General features: G+C 40.2%; 1 protein-coding gene across 4 annotated transcripts in view; it reads left to right on the top strand.

Moving 5' to 3' along the window:
* FANCI (FA complementation group I) overlaps window positions 1-21,756 on the top strand; it is an 85,815-nt gene that overhangs the window by 34,487 nt on the left and 29,572 nt on the right. For all 4 annotated transcript variants that reach the window (XM_059180022.1, XM_059180020.1, XM_059180021.1 and 1 more), the window contains exons 15-18: window positions 16,965-17,095; window positions 17,564-17,634; window positions 19,484-19,598; window positions 20,881-21,003. In XM_059180022.1, the coding sequence (XP_059036005.1) occupies window positions 16,965-17,095; window positions 17,564-17,634; window positions 19,484-19,598; window positions 20,881-21,003 (440 nt within the window). The remainder of the gene's footprint in view (window positions 1-16,964; window positions 17,096-17,563; window positions 17,635-19,483; window positions 19,599-20,880; window positions 21,004-21,756) is intronic.

Genomic DNA, 21,756 nt, shown 5'->3' with positions numbered 1-21,756 from the left:
GAGTTCAAGAGTCAGACTCTTTAAAGACTTTATTTATTTGATAGACAGAGATACAAGTAGGCAAAGAGGCAGGCAGAGAGAGAGGAAGGGAAGCAGGCTCCCCGCTGAGCACGGAGCTCAAAGGGGGCTCGATCCCAGGACCCTGGTATCATGACCTTAGCTAAAGGCAGAGGCTTTAACCCACTGAGCCACCCAGGTGCCCCAAGAGTCTGACTCTTAACTGACTGAGCCACCCAGGCACCTTGGTCCTGGAAAAAAAAATTTAATGATGCAGTAGTATAATGCAGTATCTTTGATTATGATGCCAGTGAGACAGAAGTCCATTTACATTGTGGTCGTCGAGGAGGAAAGGAGCATCTAACTAATGAGTTAAACTTCTGTCTTGCATCAGCTTTCTCTCTTCTGTTTTAGTATTTCTCTGATGAGTGTTGTCCTTATGCTGCAACTCATTGACCTCTCATTTCCTTAACCCATGACGTTCTGGCTTCACTCCTCTCTTTGTATTTTAACACATATCTTCTAAGGCCAAATCCACTGGTCTTTTCTTAGTTACTGACTTTCCTAATTTCTGTATCATTCAACACCGTTTACAATTTCCCTGAGACTTTCTTAGGTTCTTGGGTAACAGTTTGCTTTGTATCCTGCGTGTGATCAGCTCTTCTCTTCCTCCTTTAGTGGTTCCTCTTCTTCTGCCGGTAAGTACTGGACTTTGCAGAATCTTGATGCTTGACCCTCGATTCTACTTTTTTCCCTTCTTTATGGCTTTACTGAAGAATAACTGAAGTACAGTATTTAAAGTCTAACAGTTTGATGACTTCTGACATGTGCACAGCTGTGAAGCCATCTACAAAATGAAAATGCACATATCACCCACAGATGTTTCCTGGTGCCTCTTTGTAATTCTTTCCTCCATCCCACTCTTCCTCCCCGCCTCCTGTCTCCAGTCCAGTCTGCTTTCTGTCTATAAATTAAATGCCATTTTTCAAATTTTATGTAAATGGAATCCTACTGTATGCACTCCCTTTTTGTCCGGCTTCTTTCAGTCAGCATAATTTTTTTTTAAAGATTTTATTTATGACAGAGAGATATTGAGACAGGGAACACAAGCAGAGGGAGCTGGAGAGGGAAAGCAGGCTCTCCGCTGTGCAGGGAGCCTGATACGGGGCTCGATCCCAGTATCGAGATCATGACTTGAACTGAAAGCAGACGCTTAACGACTGAGCCACCCAGGTGCCCCATCACTCAGCATAATTCTTGTGAAATTTTTCCATGGCTCTTGAAAGGATCAGTAGCTGGTCCCTTTTTATTGTTAGTAGTCCTACCTGGTGAGAATATAAGCTCAATTTATTTATTCATTCACTTGTGGACAGGTTATGTAGGTTGTTTCTGATTTGGGGCTATTACGAATAAAGCTGCTGTAAACATTCATGTTTAAGTCTTTTGAGGAGATGTGCTTTTATTTCTCTTGGGAAAATACCTGGTAGTGGAATGGGTACATCATATGGGAGATCTGTGTTTAATGGTTTAAGGACCTGCCCGGCTGTTTTCAAAGCAGCTCTACCATTTTCCACTTCTATCAGCAATGTTGCTATCATTCCACATTGTGACTAATACTTGGTTTGGTTAGTCTTTTTAATTTTAGTCATTCTGATAGGTGCTTGATAGTATCTCATTGTGATTTTCAAATATCTGTTTGAATTTTTTGTCCATTTTTAAAAATTGAGTTGTTTACCCCCTTTTTACTGAGTTATAAAAGTTCTTTATATATTCTAAGCACAAGCCCTTTGTCAGATATGTGGGGTTTTTTTATTGTTATGTTAGTCACCATACAGTACATCATTCATTTTTGGTGTAGTGTTCCATGACTCATTGTTTGCATATAACACCCAGTGCTCCATGCAGTTCGTGCCCTCCTTAATACCCATCACTAGGCTCACCCATCCCCTTAGTCCCCCTCCCTTCTAAAACCCTGTTTGCCAGAGTCCATCGTGTCTCATAGATAGTCTGCCACTCTGATTTCCCCCTCTTCATTTTTCCCTTCCTTCTCCTAATGTCCTCCATGTTATTCCTTATGTTGCACAAATAAGTGAAACCATATGATAATTGACTTTCTCTGCTTGACTTATTTCATTCAGCATAATCTCCTCCAATTCCACCCATGTTCATGTAGAAGTTGAGTGTTCATCCTTTCTGATGGCTGAGTAATATTCCATTGTATATATGGACCACATCTTCTTTATCCATTCATCTGTTGAAGGGCATCTTGGCTCATTCCACATTTTGGCTGCTATGAACACTGGGATGCAAATGGCCCTTCTTTTCACTACCTCTCTGTCTTTGGGGTAAATACCCGGTAGTGTACTTGCAGGGTCATAGGGTACCTCTGTTTTTAATTTTTTTTTAAGATTTTATTTATTTATTTGATGGACAGAGATCACAAGTAGACAGAGAGGCAGAGAGAGAGAGAGAAGCAGGATCCCTGCTGAGCAGAGAGCCCAACTCAGGACTCGATCCCAGGACCGTGGGATCATGACCTGAGCTGAAGGCAGAGGCTTTAACCCACTGAGCCACCCAGGCGCCCCTGTTTTTAATTTTTTGAGGAATCTCCACACTGTTTTCCAAAGTGGCTGCACCAGCTTGCATTTCTACAGCAGTGTAAGAGGGTTCCCCTTTCTCCACAACTTCTCTAACATTTGTTGTTTGTTGCCTTGTCAATTTTCGCTGTTCTAACTGGTGTAAGGTGATATCTCAATGTGGTTTAGATTTGAATCTCCCTGATGGCTAATGATGATGAACATTTTTTCATGTGTCTGTTAGCATTTGTATGTCTTCTTTGAAGAAGTGTCTGTTCATGTCTTCTGCCCATTTCTTGACTTGATTATTTGGTTTTTGGATGTTGAGTTTAAGTTCTTTATAGATCTTGGATATCACCTCTTTGTCTGTAGTGTTATTTGCAAATATCTTCTCCCATTCCGTGGGTTGCCTCTTTGTTTTGTTGACTATTTCCTTTGCTGTGCAGAAGCTTTTGATCTTGATGAAGTCCCAAAAGTTCATTTTCGGTTTTGTTTCCATTGCTTTTTGAGACATGTCTTGAAAGAAGTTGCTGTGGCCAATGTTACTGCCCGTGTTCTCCTCTAGGATTTTGATGGATTCTTGTCTAACCTGGAGGCCTTTCAACCATTTCGAGTCTGTCTTTGTGTGTGGTATAAGAGAGTGGTCCAGTCTCATTCTTCTACATGTGGCTGTCCCATTTTCCCAGCACCATTTATTGAAGAGATTCTTTTCTCCACTGGATATTCTTTCCTGCTTTGTCAAAGATTAATTGACCATAGAGTTGAGGGTCCATTTCTGGGCTCTCTACTCTGTTCCACTGGCCTATGTGTCTGTTTTTGTGCCAGTACTTTGCTGTCTTGGTGATCACAGCTTTGTAATAGAGCTTTAAATCAGGCAACGTGATGCCCCCAGCTTTTTTTTTTTTCTTTCTCAACATTTCCTTGGCAATTAAGGGTTCCATACATTTCCTTGGCATTTCCGGTTCCATGAAAACTTTAGGATTGTTTGTTCAATCACTTTGAAAAATGCTGGTGGAATTTTGATTGGGAGGTCATTGAAAGTATAGATTGCTTGGGGCAGCATAGACATTTTAACAATGTTTATTCTTCTGATCCATGAGCATGGAATGTTTTTCCATCTTTCTGTGTCATCTTCAATTTCTTTCATGAGTGTTCTGTAGTTCCTAGAGCACAGATCCTTTACCTCCTTTGTTTGGTTTATTCCAAGGTATTTTACAGTTTTTAGTGCTGTTGTAAGTAGAATCGATTCTCTAATTTCTCTTTCTTCAGTTACATAGTTAGCGTTTAAGAAAGCAACTGATTTCTGTGCATCGATTTTGTATCCTGCCACATTACTGAATCACTGTGTGAGTTCTAATAGTTTGGGGGTGGAGTCGTTTAGGTTTTCCACATAAAGTATCCTGTCATATGCAAAGAAGTTTGACTTCTTTGCCAATTTTAATACCTTTAATTTCTTTTTGTTGTCTGATTGCTGTTGCTAGGACTTCTAGTACTATGTTGAACAATAGTGGTGAGAGTGGGCATCCTTGTCATGTTCCTGATCTCAAGGGAAAGGCTCTCAGCTTTTCCCCATTGAGAATGATATCTGCTGTGGGTTTTTCATAGATGGATTTTATGAAATTGGGGAATGTTCCCTCTAGCCCTATAATCTGAAGAGTTTTAATCAGGAAAGGATGCTGTATTTTGTCAGATGTTTCTTCTGCATCAATTGAAAGGACCATGTGGTTATTGTTTCTTCTCTTATTTATGTGTTCAATCACATTGATTGATTTGCAAATGTTGAACTGCCCTTGCATCCCAGGGATAAATCCCACCCGCTTGTGGTGGATAATCCTTTTAAGGTACTCTTGGTTCCTATTAGCTAGGAACTTGTTGAGAATCTTGGCGTCCATATTCATCAGGGATATTGGTCTGAAATTCTCTTTTTTGGTGGGGTCTTTGCCTGGTTTGGGGTTCAAGGTAATGCTGGCCTCATAGAGTCTGGAAGTTTTCCTACTGTTTCTATTTTCTGAAACACCTTGAGGAGAATAGGTATTGTTTCTTCTTTGAATGTTTGGTAGAATTCCCCAGGGAATCCATCAGGCCCTGAGCTCTTGTGGTTTTTTTGGGAGGTTTTTGATCATTGCTTCAATCTTCTTACCAGTTATTGGTCTATTCACATTCTCAGTTTCTTCCTGTTTCAGTCTTGGAATTTTTTAGGTTTCCAGGAATACGCCCATTTCTTCCAGGTTGTTTAATTTATTGTCATATAGCTGTTGATAATAATTGCTAATAATTGTATTTATTTCCTTGGTGTTAGTCATGATCTCTCCCATTTCATTCATAATTTTATTAATTTGGGTCCTTTGTCCTTTCTTTTGAATAAGTCTGGCCACTGGTTTATCGATTTTATTAATTCTTTCAGAGAACCAGCTTCTAGTTTCATTAATGTGTTCTACTGTATTTCTGGTTTCTAATTCATTAGTCTCTGCTCTAATCTTAAGTATTTCCCTTCTCGTTCATGGGTTAAATTTAATTTGTTGTTGGTTCTCCAAATCTTTAAGGTGTAAGGATAGTTAGTGTATTCAGGACTTTTGTATTTTTTTGAGAGGCTTGGATGGCTATGTATTTCCCCCTTAGGACCACTTGTCATATCCCATAGGTTTTGGATTAATGTGTCTTTGTTCTCATTGGTTTCCATGAATTGTTTATTTTCTTCTTTGATTTCCTGGTTGATCAAATTCCAAGGGTTTGAATTTCGTCCAAATGTCTTCTTGTGGTTGAGTTCCAGTTTCAAAGCATTGTGGTCTGAGAATATGCAGGAAATAATCTCAATCTTTTGGTATCGGTTGAGGCCTGATTTGTGACCCAGTAGGTGGTCTATTCTGGAGAAAGTTCCATGTGCGCTCCAAAAGAATCTGAGTATTCTGTTGTTTTAGGGTGGACTGTCTTGTCTGTATCTGTGGAGTCCATCTGGTCCAATGTTCTTGTTTCAAAGTTCTTCTTTCTTTGTTGATTTTATTTTTAGATTATCTATTACTGAGAGTGGAGTGTTGAGGTCTACTATTAACACATTATTATCAATATGTCTCATTATTTTGGTTACCAGTTTGCTAATGTAGTTGGCTGCTCCCATGTTGGGGGCATAGGTATTTACAATCATTAGATCTTATTGGATGGATCCTTTAAGAATGGTATGGTGTCCTTCTGTATCTCTGACTAGTCTTTAGCTTAAAATCTGTCTTGTCTGATAGGACAATTGCTACCCCAGGTTTCTTTTGAGGTCCTTTGGCATGAAAGATGGTTCTTCATCTCTTTACTTTCAGTCTGGATGTATCTTTAGGTTCAAAATGAGTCTCTTTTGGATAGCATATGGATGGGTCCTGTCTTTTTATCCAGTCTGCAACTTTGTGCTGTTTTATGGGAGCATTTAGGTTGTTCACACTGAGAGTGATTATTGAAAGATAAGATTTTATTGTCATCATGTTGCCTGTGAAGTCCTTGTTTTTATAGATTATCTCTGTATATTTCTGACCTATAGCATTCTTGGGGTCTTAGTCTTTTTAGAGAACCCTCCTTAATATTTCTTGCAGGGCTGGCTTAGTGGTCACATATTCTTTCAGTCTCTGCCAGTCCTGGAAGCTTCTTATCTTCCCATCCATTCTGAATGACAGGCTTGCTGGATAAAGAATTCTTGGCTGCATGTCCTTCTCATTTAGTTCCCTGAATATGTCTTGCCAGCCCTTTCTGGTTTGCCAGGTCTCTGTGGACATTATCCTGATGTTCCTCCCTCCGTACATAAGGAATCTCTTCTCCCTAACTGCCTATAAAATAGTTTTCTTGGTTCTAAGATTTGCGAGTTTTACTACTACATGCTAGGGCGTTGGTTCAGTCTCCTTGATCTTGGGAGAGGTCCTCTCTGCCTCTATAACATAAGTGCCTGCTTCTTTCTTTCTTTCTTTTTTTAAATTTTTATTTATTTGTCAGAGAGAGACTGTGCGCAGAGGTAGGCAGAGTGGCAGGCAGAGGGAGAAGCAGGCTCTCTGCTGAGCAAGGAGCCCAATGTGGGACTTGATCCCAGGACCCTGGGATCATGACCAGAGCCGAAGGCAGCTGCTTAACTGATTGAGCCACCCAGGTGTCCCTCTTTTTTTTCTTTTTTTTAAGATTTTATTTATTTATTTGACAGAGACAGTGAGAGAGGGAACATAAGTAGCAGGAAAGGGTGAGGGAGAAGCAGGCTCCCCACTGAGCAGGGAGCCCAAAGCATGACTCAATCCCAGGACCGTGGGATCATGCCCTGAGTTTAACAACTGAGCCACCCAGGCGCCCATGAATGCTTGTTTCATTCCCCAGATTAGGGTAGCTCTTGGCTACAATTTGCTCAAATGTATCTTCTAGTCTTCTCTCTCTCCACCCCCTCAGGGATCCCAATAATTCTGATGTTGGAAGGTTTCATGGCATCATTTATTTCTCTAAATCTGTTTTCATGGATTTTAAGCTGTTTGTTCCAGGCCTCCTCCTGCTCCTCTTTTTCTATCAGTTTGTCTTCCGATTGCTAATTCATTCTTCTGCCTCATTTACCCTGTTAGAGTATCTAGATTAAGTTGTATCTCGTTGATAGCATCTTTAAGTTCTTCTGCCAGATCTGCTCTCATTTCTGTCCTTAGCGAATCTGTGCTGCCATTAATAGTTTTCTCCAGCCTATTGTCTTCATAACTGCCACCCCGAAGTCTTTCTGATATCTTGCTTGGATCCATATCCATTAGATCTGCAGGAGAGGCCATTGACTCTTGGTCTTTTTTTGTTGGGAGTTCCTCCTCCTAGTCATTCTGTTGAGTTTTGGCTGTACATCCGAAAACGCAGGCAAGGTGCACCCTGAGAAGGTTCAGAGCAATTGGAATTCACCACCAAAAAAAAAAAAAAAAACAGCCAGAATGAGACCCAAGACTAAGATTTATAAAGTACAAAAACAAAAAAACCACAAATAACAAAACTCCCAAAAAAAGAACGCAGAATAAAAGGTAAGGCTGACAGGAAGGTGGCTATAATCCCTCAGTGTGGGCAAAGAAGGTTATTTCTGTTCTTCCTGGGTGTATTTTGTTGTCTTTGTTAGAGAACTCTACTTCCTAAAGATACAGGGAAATTAAAACTGGTATATATATATAAAGATAGTATTGAATAGAGAAAAAGGAGTACATTGAAGCTTACATCTATATATGTTAAAAAAAAAAAGGAAAAAAAGAAAAAAAAAGAAATGATGAAAAAGTTCCAAGTTAGGGGCGCCTGGGTGGCTCAGTCATTAAGCATTTGCTTTCGGCTCAGGTCATGATCCCGGGTCCTGGGATGGAGCCCCACACCTGGCTCCCTGCTCCACAGGAAGCTGGTTTTTCCATCTCCCTCTTCCCCTGCTTGTATTCCTTCCCTCGCTGTCTCTTTCTCTCTCTCTGTCAAATAAATAAAAATTTAAAAAAATAAAGTTCAAGTTAAAAAGTTACTGTAGAGTATATTAAACATCTAGTTGAAATGATAAGTAGGATAAAAAAATTAGAAACAGAATTAAAAAAAGAGAAAAGCTATATCTAAGAAATATACAGGCCATGAGACAACACCAGGAGCTTAATATACTGTTTTCCCCTGGTGTTGGGGTTTTATAGTTTTATGGGGACCCTGGGGTAGTTGTCCTCTTGTTCTTTCGGCTTGTCTTCTGGGGGCGGGGCCTGCCCTGTTTTTAAGTGAATCCTGCTTGGGCGGAGTTGCCCTGCCCTCCCCCATCAAGGGGCTGGGCTCCATGGAAACAGGTTTTTTGGGCTTTTGTTCTCTGGAGGCTTTTGTTCTCTAGTGACTTTCAAGCCTTTTCAGAGGGTCAGCAAAGTAAATTGTCTGCACCCCAACCTCTGCCTCAAAAGGCACAGTCTGCTCCTCTCTGAATTCTCCAGAACATACAGACACCCCCTCTGTAAGCACTGCCAAAACCACAGCCTCCCACAGTTGGTGCGCACCCCCAGCAATCTTCTCAGTGGTTGACCCAGGCTCCCGCTTGTTTCTGTGCCCCCATGCCACCAAAACCACAGTAATCCTGGTCCAGGTGAGCTCTGGTCCAAGCTGAGTCCCCTTGGGCGCGGGTATTGGCAGTGGAGGCAGCTGCAACAGTGGCAGTAACCAGCCCTAGGGACCACTGACTCAAGTCCTTGCCGGTCCTCTCAGGTGCAGTTGGGTGGCAGCTGTGGCTGGTCCCAGGGGTTAGGTCCATGCCTCTGGCTGCTCAGTCCCAGCATTTGTCCCTTAACCCCCTTTGTTCTGTTTGAGCACTGTTACCAGTTCCTTTCAGTCTTGCAGCCTCTGGTCTCCAAGCTATCGCTGGTCCCCAAGCACCGGGCGCTTTTGCACTGGGGTATTACTTTCCAGTGGCTCGCTTCTGGTGGCTCCCTCCCCCTTCTGTTTATCCTCCAATATCTGCCTGTGCAATCCCAGCTCCATCCTTTGTACCTCTTGACTGATGGTCCTCTGCCCCCATAGAGATCCAGACGTGTATAATTTTAAATCTCGGGCTGATTTCTTGGGTGTTCAGAGTGGCTTGGTAGATTTCTAGCTAAATTCAGGGGACCGGTTGTAAAGGATTCGCCCATTCCTCTGCCATCTTCGGCCTTTTTTTTTTTTTTTAAGATTATTTATCTGAGAGAGCGAACGAGGGAGAGCACAGCGGGAAAGTGAGGGAAAAGCAGATTCCCTGCTGAGCGGAGAGCCCAATACAGAGTTTGATCCTAGAACCTCGAGATCACAACCTGAGCCGAAGGTAGACTCTTAACCAACTGAGCCACCTGGGTCCCCCAGATGTGTGTTGTAAATACTTTCTCCTAGTCTGTGGTTTGACTTCATGTTTGTAACAATGTTGTTTGAAGAGTGAGTTTTTTTTAATTTATCAGTTACTTTTTACATTTCCTGCTTTTTGTATCATGTATTAAAGAGTCCTTGCCTAAACAGAAGATTGCTAACATTCACTAAGATTTTTCTTGTATTTTTTACTAGTTATAGCTTTTATACTTAGATCTATGATCCATTTTTGTTAAATTTTATATATGGTGTGAAGAATCTCCCTGCCCTTTGGCTTATTCAGTTGCTCCAACACAATTCTTTTTATTAATCATTTTTATTAACGTAAAATGTATTATTTGCCCCAGGGGTACAGGTCTGTGAGTCGTCAGGCTTACACACTTCACAGCACTCACCATAGTACATACCCTCCCCAATGTCCATAACCCCACCACCCTCTCCCTAACCCACTCCCCCCAGCAGCCCTCAGTCTGTTTTGTGAGATTAAGAGTCTCTTATGGTTTGTCTCCCTCCGGATCCCATCTTGTTTCATCTTTTCCTTCCCTACCCTCCAAACCCCCTACTCTACCTCTCTAATTCCTCATATCAGGGAGATCATATGATAATTGTCTTTCTTTGATTGACTTATTTTGCTCAGCATAATACCCTCTAGTTCCATCCACATCATTGCAAATGGCAAGATTTCATTTCTTTTGATGGCTGCATAGTATTCCATTGTATATATACCACATCTTCTTTATCTATTCATCTGTTGATGGACATCTAGATTCTTTCCATAGTTTGGCTGTTGTGGACATTCAGGCGCACATGCCCCTTCGGATCACTATGTTTCCAAACAATTTTTTAAAAAGATTATCTTGGCATTACCATGGACTCTTGGCATCTTTGCTGAAATCAACCACATATATGTGGGTCTGTTTTAGGAATCTTCTGTTCCAGTGATCTGTTTTTGTCTTGAGTAATATACCTTTGTATTAAGTCCTAAGTAGTGTAAATCTCTCAATTTTGTTTTACAAAATATTTTTGGCTAATCTAGGTGCTCTGCAGTTCCAAATAAGTCGTAGAATTGGCTTGTCAGTTTTCATAAAAGACCTGCTCACGTTTTGATGGAAATTGCCTTGAATCTACAATCAGTTTGGGAGACAATTGGCATCTTAACAGTATTGAATCTTCTAACCCATCCATGTAGTGGATCTCTACATTTATGTAGAACTTTAATTTCTTCTAGCAGTGTTTGTAGACCTCAGTATGGTTCTTGCATATCTTTTGTCAGCTTTATCCTTAAGTATTTGATTTTTTTGATGCTATTGTACACGATGTTTTTTAAAATGTCAATTTCTAATTGTTAATCAGTAGCTTGTAGAAATGGTTGCTTTATTCTACTGATCGTATGTCCTGTAATATTGCTAGACCCGCTTTATTAGTTAAAACTGCTTTTTGGCAGTTCTTTAGGATTTTCTACATAGAAACCACGTCACTTGCAAATCAAAACTTTCCTAATATCCATAATTTTTTTCTGCATCAGTTTGGGTTAGAGACTTGGCCGTTTTACTGATCTTTCAAAAGAACGAACGAACTTCTGGTTTGAATGCTCTCCATTGTTTTCTGTTTGCAATTTCATTGATTTCTGTTTATTTCTTCTTCTTTTTTAAAATTTCATTTTTTGGGGGGGGGGTGGAGGGGCAAACACAAGCAGGGGAAAGAGCAGAGGAGGGGGGAAAAGTCTCAAGTAGACTCTGTGCTGAGCTCAGAGCCTGACACAGGGCTTGATGCCATAACCCTGAGATCGTGACCTGAGCCAAAACCAAGAGCTGGATGCTTAACAGACTGAGTCACCCAGATATCCCTCTGCTAATTTCTTACCTTTTGCTTGCTTTAGGTTTATTTTGCTCTTGTAAGTGGTTGAAAAAAATTAAAAGAAAAATATTTCCTATCATGCGAAAAATTTAGATTTCAGAGTTTATAAAGTATAGTTTTATTGGAATATAGCCAGGCTTCATCATTGATGTGTCTTCTATCTTGCTTTTACATTATATCAACAGAGTTGCGTAGCTGTTGTTTATACCATATGGCCCATAACCTAAAATAGCTACTATCTGGCCCTTTCTGGTCTGTTTACCTGGATGTTTACATTGCTTTTTCTTCCTTCCTGATGTTCCAAGTTTCCTTTCATTTGTGTGAAGGCTTTTAACTAAGATTTGTTTAATAAAAACAGGTCTGTTAAGTTATCTAAGTCTTCTGGGTGAACATTGGTAGTTTATGTCTTTCAGGGAATTTAACCATTTCATCTGATTTATTAAATTTATTGCCATAAAGTTGTTGAGAATATTCCTTTTAATGACTCTAGGTTCTTTATCAATGTGCCTTTTCTTATTCCTGAGAACCATTATGTGCATCTTCTTACCACTGATGCAAAAGATTTATCAATTTTATAAATCTTAAACAGCTTTTGGTTTCACTGAATTTTTCTGTTTCTGTTTTTAGTTTAGTTTATTTCTGCTCTTTTTTGTTTCTTTTCTGCTGCTTCCTTTGGGTTTAATCTATGCTTTTTTTGTTGTTGTTAGATAAGCTTAGGTCATTAATTTGAGACTTTTTTCCCCTAATACAAACATAAAACTGTAAATTTCCATCAAAAATTGCATTAGTGGAGCACCTGGGTGGCTCAGTGGGTTAAGCCTCTGCCTTCGGCCTCATGATCTCAGGGTCCTGGGATTGAGCCCTGCATTGGGCTCCCTGCTGCTCGGGGAGCCTGCTTCTCCCTCTCCCACCCCTGCTTGTGCTACCTCTCTCACTGTGTCTCTGTCAAATAAATAAATAAAATCTTCTTAAAAATAAATTAAAAATTTATTGAGACTTGTTTCATTCTCAGAATATGGCCTATTTTGAAAAATGTTCTTTGTGCTTTTGAAAAGAATAGGTGCAGTTTTCCATAACTCAAATCAGATGATTCAAGTCTTCTGTATCCTTACAGATTTTCCATCTACGTCCTCTGTTAATTATTAAGAGAGGAATGTTGAGATCTCTGACTTTGTAATTGTAGATGTGTCTGCTTTTTTCAGTTTTATCAGTTCTAGCTTTATGTATCTTAACTTTGTTAATAGGGACATATACTCATTTAGGATTGTTATGTCCCCTTGGTTAATTGACCTATTAATCATTATGAAATGATCTTTTTTGTTCCTAGGAATATTATTTGTTCTGAAGTCTACGTTGAATATTACTATAACTTCTCCAGTTCTCTTTCTTCCTTTCTTTTTTAAGATTTATTTATTTGAGAGAGAGAGAGCATTGAGTGGGAGAGGCAGAGGGACAGGGAGAGAGAATCTTAAGCAGACTCTGTGCTGAGTACAGAGCCCATGCAGAGCTTCATCTCCTGACCCTGAGATGACGTCCTGAGCCGAAATCAAGAATCAGGTGCTTAACCCACTGTACCACCCCGGTGCCTCTCTCCAATTTTCTTTTGGTCTGTGTTAGCATGGTATATTTTTTTCATCTTTTTAGTTTTAACTTATTTATATCTTTATAGTTAACCTGGGTTTCTTGTAGACAACATACAATTGTGTCTTTTTTAATCTCTTCCGATCATCTTGGACTTTAAATTGGGACATACCATTTGCATTTAATGTGATTTTTAAAATGTGATTATTATCTGGCTCTTTGTTTCCTATTTTGTCCATCTGTACTTGGATCCCTTTTTTCTCCTTTCTGTGTTCTTTTGGGTTGAATTTTTTTCAATTCCATGTTTTTTTGATTACTTCTACCTGTGTTTTGTTTTCTTTTAGGTTGCTTTAGGGTTTATAGCACATCTATAACTTAACTACAGTTCACCTTTAAGTAGTGGTATACCTCAGCAGGATACATCCATTTCCTCTCCTGTGATTTGATTCTCGTATATTTCACTTCTCTGTTTATTGAGTTATATCTGAATTGTTATGTTTGCTTTAAACAGTCAGTTGTCTTTCAAGAATTTTTTAAAAGGTCTTTTATTTTTACCCATGCATTTACCATTTCTGGTGCTTTCCTCTTTGTGTAGATCCAGACATCTTTCTTTGTTTCTTTCTTTTAAGATTTTATTTATTTATTAGCACGAGCAGGGTGAGGGGCAGAGGAGAAGCAGACTCCCTGCTGAGCAGGGAGCCCGATGTGGGCCGTGATCCCGGCACTCTGAGATCATTATCCAAGCTGAAGACCAATGCTTACCTGATAGCCACCCAGGCAGGTGCCCCTAGCTCCAGATTTCTATCCAGTATCATTTTCTGTCTTAACTGCCTTTAACTTTTGATGTGCCATTGTTGGGTTCTTCTGTATGTCACAGAAAGTCTTCATTTAATGTTAGTTTTTTGAAAGATATTTTTGCTGGGTATAGAATTGACAGGTTTTTTTTTTTTCCTTTTAGTGTTCTAAAGATGTTCCTTTCCTATTCTTTTGGTTTTCATCATTTCTAATATGAAGTCAGTTTTCATTCATATCCTTTTCCCTCTCTATATAAGTTTTTCTTTTCAGATTTTCTCTATATCAGTGGTTTTAAGGAATTTAATTATGATATGCTTTAGTATAGCTTTCTCCATGTTTCTGGTGGTTGGAATTTGTGAAGCTTCTTGGATATGCAGGTTTATGGTTTTCCCTGGGTTTGGAACATTTTGAGATTATTTCGTCAAAAACTTTTTTCTGGGGCACCTGGGTGGCTCAGTGGTTAAGTGTCTGCCTTTGGCTCGGGTCATGATCCCAGGGTTCTGGGATCGAGCCCCGCATTAGGCTCCCTGCTCCACAGGAGGCCTCCTTCTCCCTCGCCCACTCCCCCTGCTGGTGTTCCCTCTCTCACTGTATCTCTCTTTGCCAAATAAATAATAAAAATCTTTAAAAAAACAAAAACAAAACAAAAAACTTTTCTCTTTTGTCTCCCTCCCATCAGCACACTCATCTCCCACCCCTACCCCCAACCCCACAACATTGTGTATGTAGTAGGGTGCCTTACGTTGTTACATAGCTCACAGATTTTCATTTTTAGTCCTTTTTACTCTGTTTCATTTTAGATAATTTGTATTGGTAGAGCTTCCAGTTCCCGAATCTTCTGTTCTGCGGTGATCTTTTCCTCTGCTCTTGCCCTCATCCAGTAAATTTTTCATATTTAGACATTTGTATCTTTCTGAGTATAGAATCTTATCTATTAGAAGGTGTCTGCAATTTCTTGTCCTTTGTGACCTCTGAGAAACCTTCCTGCTCCTTGCTGGTGAGTCTTTCCTTGACTTTTGTAGCTTCCTCACAGTCATACACCTACCAGAGCACAGTTGATGTATAAAGGGAGCTTCTTGCACTTGTCCAGAGCCTTCTTCCCATGTATCTCTTTCCTTTCTAGTACTCTGCCCTGTGAATTCTTACCACTTTAGCTTTCCCAAATGCCCCCCTCCAACTCTTTAAATTGGAAAACCACTGGACTCAGAGTTTCCCCTCTGTGCTGCTGACTCGAGACTTGCCAGGCAGTAAGATGGTGCAGTCATAAGGCTCACCCTGTGCATTTCCTTTCTCTCAGGGATCATGGGCCTGTACTACTTGCTGTCTGGGATCTGAAAAATATTGGTCAGTATCATTTGACTATTGCCATCCCGCAGCGATAATAACGACTCTCTGTCCCGTTGGGTTTCAAAAAAGCAGGCTCCTTTATTTCATATCGCCATCGCTTATATAGGGAAGCTAAGCCAATCAGCATAGACAGTGATATGCATCCACCAATCTTAAGCTTGTTACCAAGTACCCACAGCATAGCAATAGTTCAACAGCCAATAGATAGTACTTCCTGTTTACGATCAGTCACTCTAGACACACCTTCTGGCAAATCGCCAGGCACCATTTGCAAAGCTCTGCGGTTGCCGGATCTCCGGGCCCCTGGAGCATCCGCCCTCGACATTTGACCTTTTGTATTATTGTTGTTTAAAGTGGGAGTATAGATCTCCTGGGTTGCTCAGTCAGTTAAGCATCTGCCTTCAGCTCAGGTCACAATCCCAGGGTCCTGGGATCAAGTACCACATCAGGCTCCCTGTTCAGCAAGAAGCCTGCTTCTCCCTCTGCCTGCTGCTTTCCACTGCTTGTGCTTACTTGCCCTCTCTGTCTCTCTGACAAATAAAAGTTTAAAAATAAAAGAAGTGGGAGGAAAATCTGGTCACCAGTATTCCATGATGGTGGGAAGCAGAAGTCTGTTCCTCTTTTTATACATTCTCTTCCTTATAGACGTTATGCCTACTTTCATGGCTTCAGTTATTTTTGTGGGCTTTGGTAGACATGGCTTCCAAATCTTTATATCAATATTGTCTTCTTTCCTGAGTTCAGTGCCTCCATTCCTGTTGGATATTTCTATTTAGGTTTTCCTTTTATTTCAAATGCCATAGTTTTCTTCAAACAAATTCCCCTCTCGATTATCAGTATTTCTATTACTTGAAGCCTGGTTCTCCAAGTTCCAGAAGCTGGAATTCCTTTTTATCTTCTCCAACATATTTGATACCTAAGTTCTCTTTTTTCCCCTCTTACTCTTCATTTTTTCTTCATTTTTATACCTTTTCTCCCCACCCTTCCCGTTACCTAGTTTGCAATCATAGTCTTGCACTTAGACCGTCATCACAGCTTCCAGCTGATGAACCTGCTTTCTCTTCTCTCTGCAGCAACTCAGCCTGCATACGCCACCAGATAAGTATTCCTAAAATACCTCTCAGAAGTCACCAGTGCCACCTTTAAACAATCAGCTCTTTATCCTGGCCCTTAAAGTCCCTGACAGTTTGATCCGTCCTGCCTTTTCAACATGCACTTCACTTACTTATTTTTCTGTATCCTTCACCCTGGCTCCACAGATTTCCCACCATTTTCTGAATTTGTCCTGTACTTTTACATGTTTACCTCCTGCTTTTCCCTTTATATCTAGCAGGCCTTTCTGGTTCTTGGTGGATCTCAATGTCAGCCTTCTTTTAGAATCCAGCTTAAATTCTTCTCTTCATTTTCCTAAAGCACACCAACCCGTCATAGTCTCCTCTTCCTTTGAGCTCCTCTTTAGGCTTTGACATTTGCTAGGAAATAAACTGTGTTTGGGGTTAGTAGATGTTCGGTGTTGATCTGTTATCTACCTCTTCAGTTCTTTCAAAATGTATTTTTCTTGACTCCTAACCTAAATTAAAATTCTTGAAGGAAGAGACACCATGTTTTATGGTTAAGACTATACTGTGATTACATGTAGTAAAAGTTCATAAATATTTGTTGATTTACTTTAGCTTGGAAATAGGAAGTTGTATGCTACTTGTCTTGTCAGCATATTGGATTTATTCCCTTCTTTTAGATTAATTTTTGTAGTCTTAATATTATCACAGAAGAAAGTTTGAAGTATTCTGGTTACACTGACCAGAAAAAAAGATACAGGATTAGTAGAAATTTATTTTGCAGTATACTTGATTTGGGAAAAGAAACAAAAAACTTTTTTTTTCAAGATTTTATTTAGAAACAAAAAACTTTTTACCATTTCTTTTCCCATATTTATTTTCCCTTTACTTGTAATATCTTTATTATTTGAGACAACTCACTATAGATTCTCTTTTTCAGATCTGCTTTCCAGTATCATCGTGTACGCTCCCTTAGTTCTTCAGAGTTGTTCTTCTAAAATCACAGAAACTTTTGATTATTTTTCCTTTCTGCCCCTTCAAACTGTACAAGGGCTACTGAAGGCAGTACAGGTAAGTCTTCTGACTCCTAAGGAACTCGACAAGACTGAGGTTGAACTACCTAACAAAAGTCTTATGTGATTCTTCATAAGTTTAGAAATTCTGTATCCCTGATTCTAAAGCATAAAGTTTTGTATTAAAAAGGCAGGAGCACTGAGCTAGACTCTATTTGCAAGTTTACCCCTTCTTCCTGTCATAGTTCTCTCTCTTTTACTCAGTTTCAAGTTAGTGAAGTGATTGAAAAGCCCTCAGAAAATTGAGACAGTAGGTTTAAAGACGTTCATAATTGGTTTAAATTTAGTATTTCAGTGTATTCTATTGTCCTTACTAAGTGTAATAAATATCAAATCATGTATTTAAAAATAGAACTAAATTTCCTTATATAAGCCACAGTGTAACAGTATTGGGTAGAAATGAACTAAGGCTAATAAACTTGGGTTTTGTTTTGTTTTGTTTACCCACTTGTTCTTTGTCCTCCAGCCCCTTCTCAAAATCAGTATGTCAGTGAGAGACTCCTTGATACTTGTCCTTCGGAAAGCCATGTTTGCCAGGTATGGAGCCTCCCATGCAAGTAAAAGCCTTCTGATGTTACACACCATCCTCTCTGCTAGCTCCTCATATGGCCCTTTCACGGTGGTCATGCAGGTGTCTGACCCAACAGAACACCTTTCGTCAAGCAAGGCCTGTGCTGAGTACAGGCTTCCTTCTCTCATTCAGTTTTCAGAGTAACCATACAAAGTCAGAATTATTAGTTTCCACTATGCAGATCAGGAAACTATCTTAGAGAAGATAAGTGACTTTCCAAAAGTCAAACAGAGGTTGATGGGGCGAGAATTTAAAGTTTGATCTCAGGTACTCTGCTAACACCTTTAGAATAATCTTCAGGGCAAGGTTTAGTGCCAACTGGCAATAGTTCTGAAAAGGAAGATATCAGGGGCGCCTGGGTGGCTCAGTTGTTAAGTGTCTGCCTTCGGCTTAGGTCATGATCCTGGGGTCCTGGGATCCAGCCCTGTATCGGCTCCTTGCTCAGTGAAGAGCCTGCTTCTGCCTCTCCCACTACCCCTGCTTGTGCTCCCTCTCTGTCAGATAAATAAAATGATTTAAAAGAGAGAGAGAGAGAAACACCTTAAAATATTCAGGAAACTCACTCTAGTGAACATTGATCAGAATTGTGATCTAATGACTGTAGACCTCATAAACTGTTGAGCAGTGTGAGGTTTTTTGGTTTAGCCAATGTCTCCTGGATCTCTCTTCCTTAAATTCTTAGTGAATAAGCTAGAGATGATGATATTGCCTCCTAAAAAGTGTTGTGAAACCAGTAATGGGTAGAAATATTTGGTACTTTAAATATGAGCTGTTCAGGGGGCACCTGGGTGGCTCAGTGGGTTAAAGCCTCTGCCTTCGGCTCGGGTCATGATCCCAGGGTCCTGGGATCGAGCCCCACATCGGGCTCTCTGCTCAGCGGGGAGCCTGCTTCCTCCTCTCTCTCTGCCTGCCTCTCTGTCTACTTGTGATCTCTGTCTGCCAAATAAATAAATAAAATCTTTTTTAAAAATAAATAAATAGGGCGCCTGGGTGGCTCAGTGGGTTAAGCCACTGCCTTCGGCTCGGGTCATGATCTCAGGGTCCTGGGATCGAGTCCCGCATAGGGCTCTCTGCTCAGCGGGGAGCCTGCTTCCTCCCCTCTCTCCCTCTCTCTCTGCCTGCCTCTCTGCCTACTTGTGATCTCTCTCTGTCAAATGAATAAATAAAATTTAAATAAATAAATAAATATGAGATGTTCAGTATCACATTGGCTATTTTATAATGCATTTGTGGATACCTGGGGAATAGCTAGTAATTATCTGTTTTCTAGAACTGACAGTTTTTTGTTATTCTTTACCCAGAGGCGTGTCTGTCAGAACAAAATTGCTTTGTCGTAGCACCTCCATGAATTAGTCAGATGAGAGTCAGACAAGTCAGGGAGACGAGTGTTTTGTTTTTCTGGACGGAGGGTTTACAAGGCACCAAGCACTATACTTCTCTGTGAAGAAAGAGAGGAGTCCTTCAGACACAGAAAATCAACAATTCCCTTTGGTATTTCCTACTTATATTTCAGTCATTGGCCCATTGGATAGCTTCTCAGTACTCCTGTTCTCGGCGTTCCCCACGTAGAAGAAAGTATAGATAGTGTCATGGGTTGAGTAGATCGTGAGAGTGCAAATCAGCCGAATTCCTCTACCACTAACTGCCAGGAACAGCTGATGCTTATGTTGAGTATATAAATTCATTTTATTTTGCTCCGTGCTTCATAACTTATTCCTTCTTGTACAGAACTAACTGGATTTGTCTGACCCCGAAGCCTATTCCTGTGAATTTAGTGCTGTTTGTTAACTACCTCTCTGTCTATTCCTGAGCTAGCCAGCTTGATGCCCGAAAATCTGCAGTTGCTGGCTTTTTGCTGCTCCTGAAGAATTTTAAGGTCCTCGGTAGCTTGTCTTCCTCTCAGTGCAGTCAGTCCATCAGCGTCAGCCAGGTAAGCCCTGTGCACATGGCACTGTGACGTGCGTCGGGGCCAGGGGCTGGGGGTGTGCAGGCTGTGCTTTCCCCTGCTGTTCGGGTTGTACAAATGATCTGGAACCTGAGCGTCTGCATCTAAATGCTGTTATTATCCCTCTTTTTAGTAGTTTATGTACTTTGCACCTGAACTGTTAGTAAGCCTGGTAATCTGAGGAAATAAAACTTTTCACAATTTTTTTGGTAATCCAGATTTTGGAGCAATAAAATTGTTTTTATACCTTAAATTTGTACTATATGACTTTTGAATAACAAGTTAATGTGACAGTTTTATCAGGAATCCTTTATTCTAGTGTAGCTATACAAGACTTTTGTTTATAACATTGGCACAGATTAAATACTAGGAGCACAGGGTATCAGTGTATTGTTATCAGCATCCCCATCTTAAGGATGAGAAGACTAAGGCCCAGGAAGGTTAAATAACTTGCACAGGGATATAGAAGTAGCGACGGGGAGAGTGGGGATTCGACTGCTCAGAATGCACTACCTTAGACAGGCCTGGAGTAAGGATTAGGAGTCTCTGGCTACAGCCACTGGATTTATTATGTAAATCAAACAAGGGCTGTTATTCTTTGTCTTGTCCATTTCCTTTTTCTTTTTTTTTTTAAGATTTTTTTTTTAAGATTTTATTTATTTATTTGATAGAGAGAACAATCACAAGTAGGCAGAGAGGCAGGCAGAGAGATCGGGGAAGCAGGCTTCCCGTTGAGCAGAGAGCCCGATGTGGGGCTCGATCCCAGGACCCTGAGATCATGACCTGAGCCAAAGGCAGAGGCTTAACCCACTGAGCCACCCAGGCGCCTGTTGTCCATTTCTAAACTAAAAATTATCCACCTCTAAACCTCTTGGGATTTTGTGGAAGCAAAAAGATCTAGATTCTGCCAACTATTAAAGAAATTTAAAGGTAGCATTTTAGGCCTTTTAAGTAAAACTAAATATATTACGACTCTTGGATTCTCGTGGCGTGAAATCATCTGTGTGCCTTCCTAATAAGCAGCTGACTTTGTCAAGGAAGACCTTAAGGGACGGACAAGAGTTAATGGTAAAATGTTTGAAAATTCCTATTCTAAACCAGAGTAAGAGTGGCACTTACCATAGTCTTGTGATAATTGTAAGGCTGGCCTCAGTCCGGGGTTTTGGCATGCGAGGAAAGCTAAGTCTAAGTTTCTGACCAAGAATAGAGGGTCATTTTACCTGCTTTAAGAAAATTAATTTGGTGAACTGTCCTCTCCTCCTTTCAGGTCCATGTGGATGTCCACAGCCGTTACAATTCTGTTGCCAATGAAGCCTTTTGCCTTGAGATCATGGATAGTTTGAGGAGATGCTTAGGTCAGCAGGCTGATGTTCGACTTATGCTTTACGAGGTAAATCAGAATGGAAAGAACGTAGCAAACCTGAACTAATAATCCTTTTTATTTTTGTAAAATTTTTTCTGATGTAAAAGTGTAGTTCACTCTTGTTTGGTGCAATTAGGATTGGTAGTTTGTAATGGCTAGCCAAAATTCCAAACACCCAGAAGAAAATCAAGATACTGAGCATAAACCACATTGTACAGTTTACGCACAATAAACCTGTCATTTAGGAAAGACTTTGTGTCCGTGTAGAAGACTCTTTATTCCCAGATTTCCCAGCTGCCCACCAAGGGCCAGCCTTGCAAGCAGGCTTTACTAAGGATAAGTCTCAGACCTACTATTTTGACTTTTCTGCAGTCATCCATGTGCAAAAAAGAATCCCTGCCCTTATCTAGCTCCAAATTTTAAAAATTAACTTGATAAGGATCGTAGACTGATCTGTTAGGATATTGGTATTCATTTATCATTAAAGATGATACATCATCAGTTTGTAAAAACTTTTTATATATTGATATTAACACTCATGGTCAACTTTGTTGCAAGTGCCAGATTGCCATTTTCTTGGTGGTGGTGGTGATGACGATGATGATGATACTTTTAGTACAAAAATACTAATTTTTGGTTGTTTAAATCTATTGATCTTTTCCTTTAAGATATGTTATTTTTATGTGTGAAGAGTCCATAGCTTTCCAGTGAATATTCACTAATATTTCTTCTAGTTTTTTCCTATTTTGTTTATCTGCTTAGTCCATCTGAAATCGGTCT

This window comes from Mustela lutreola, chromosome 7 (genome assembly GCF_030435805.1).
Source record: "Mustela lutreola isolate mMusLut2 chromosome 7, mMusLut2.pri, whole genome shotgun sequence".
In the NCBI taxonomy this organism is placed as follows: domain Eukaryota; kingdom Metazoa; phylum Chordata; class Mammalia; order Carnivora; family Mustelidae; genus Mustela; species Mustela lutreola.
Note: the sequence above shows the minus strand (reverse complement) of the source record. Positions and strands in the feature narration are given on the sequence as shown.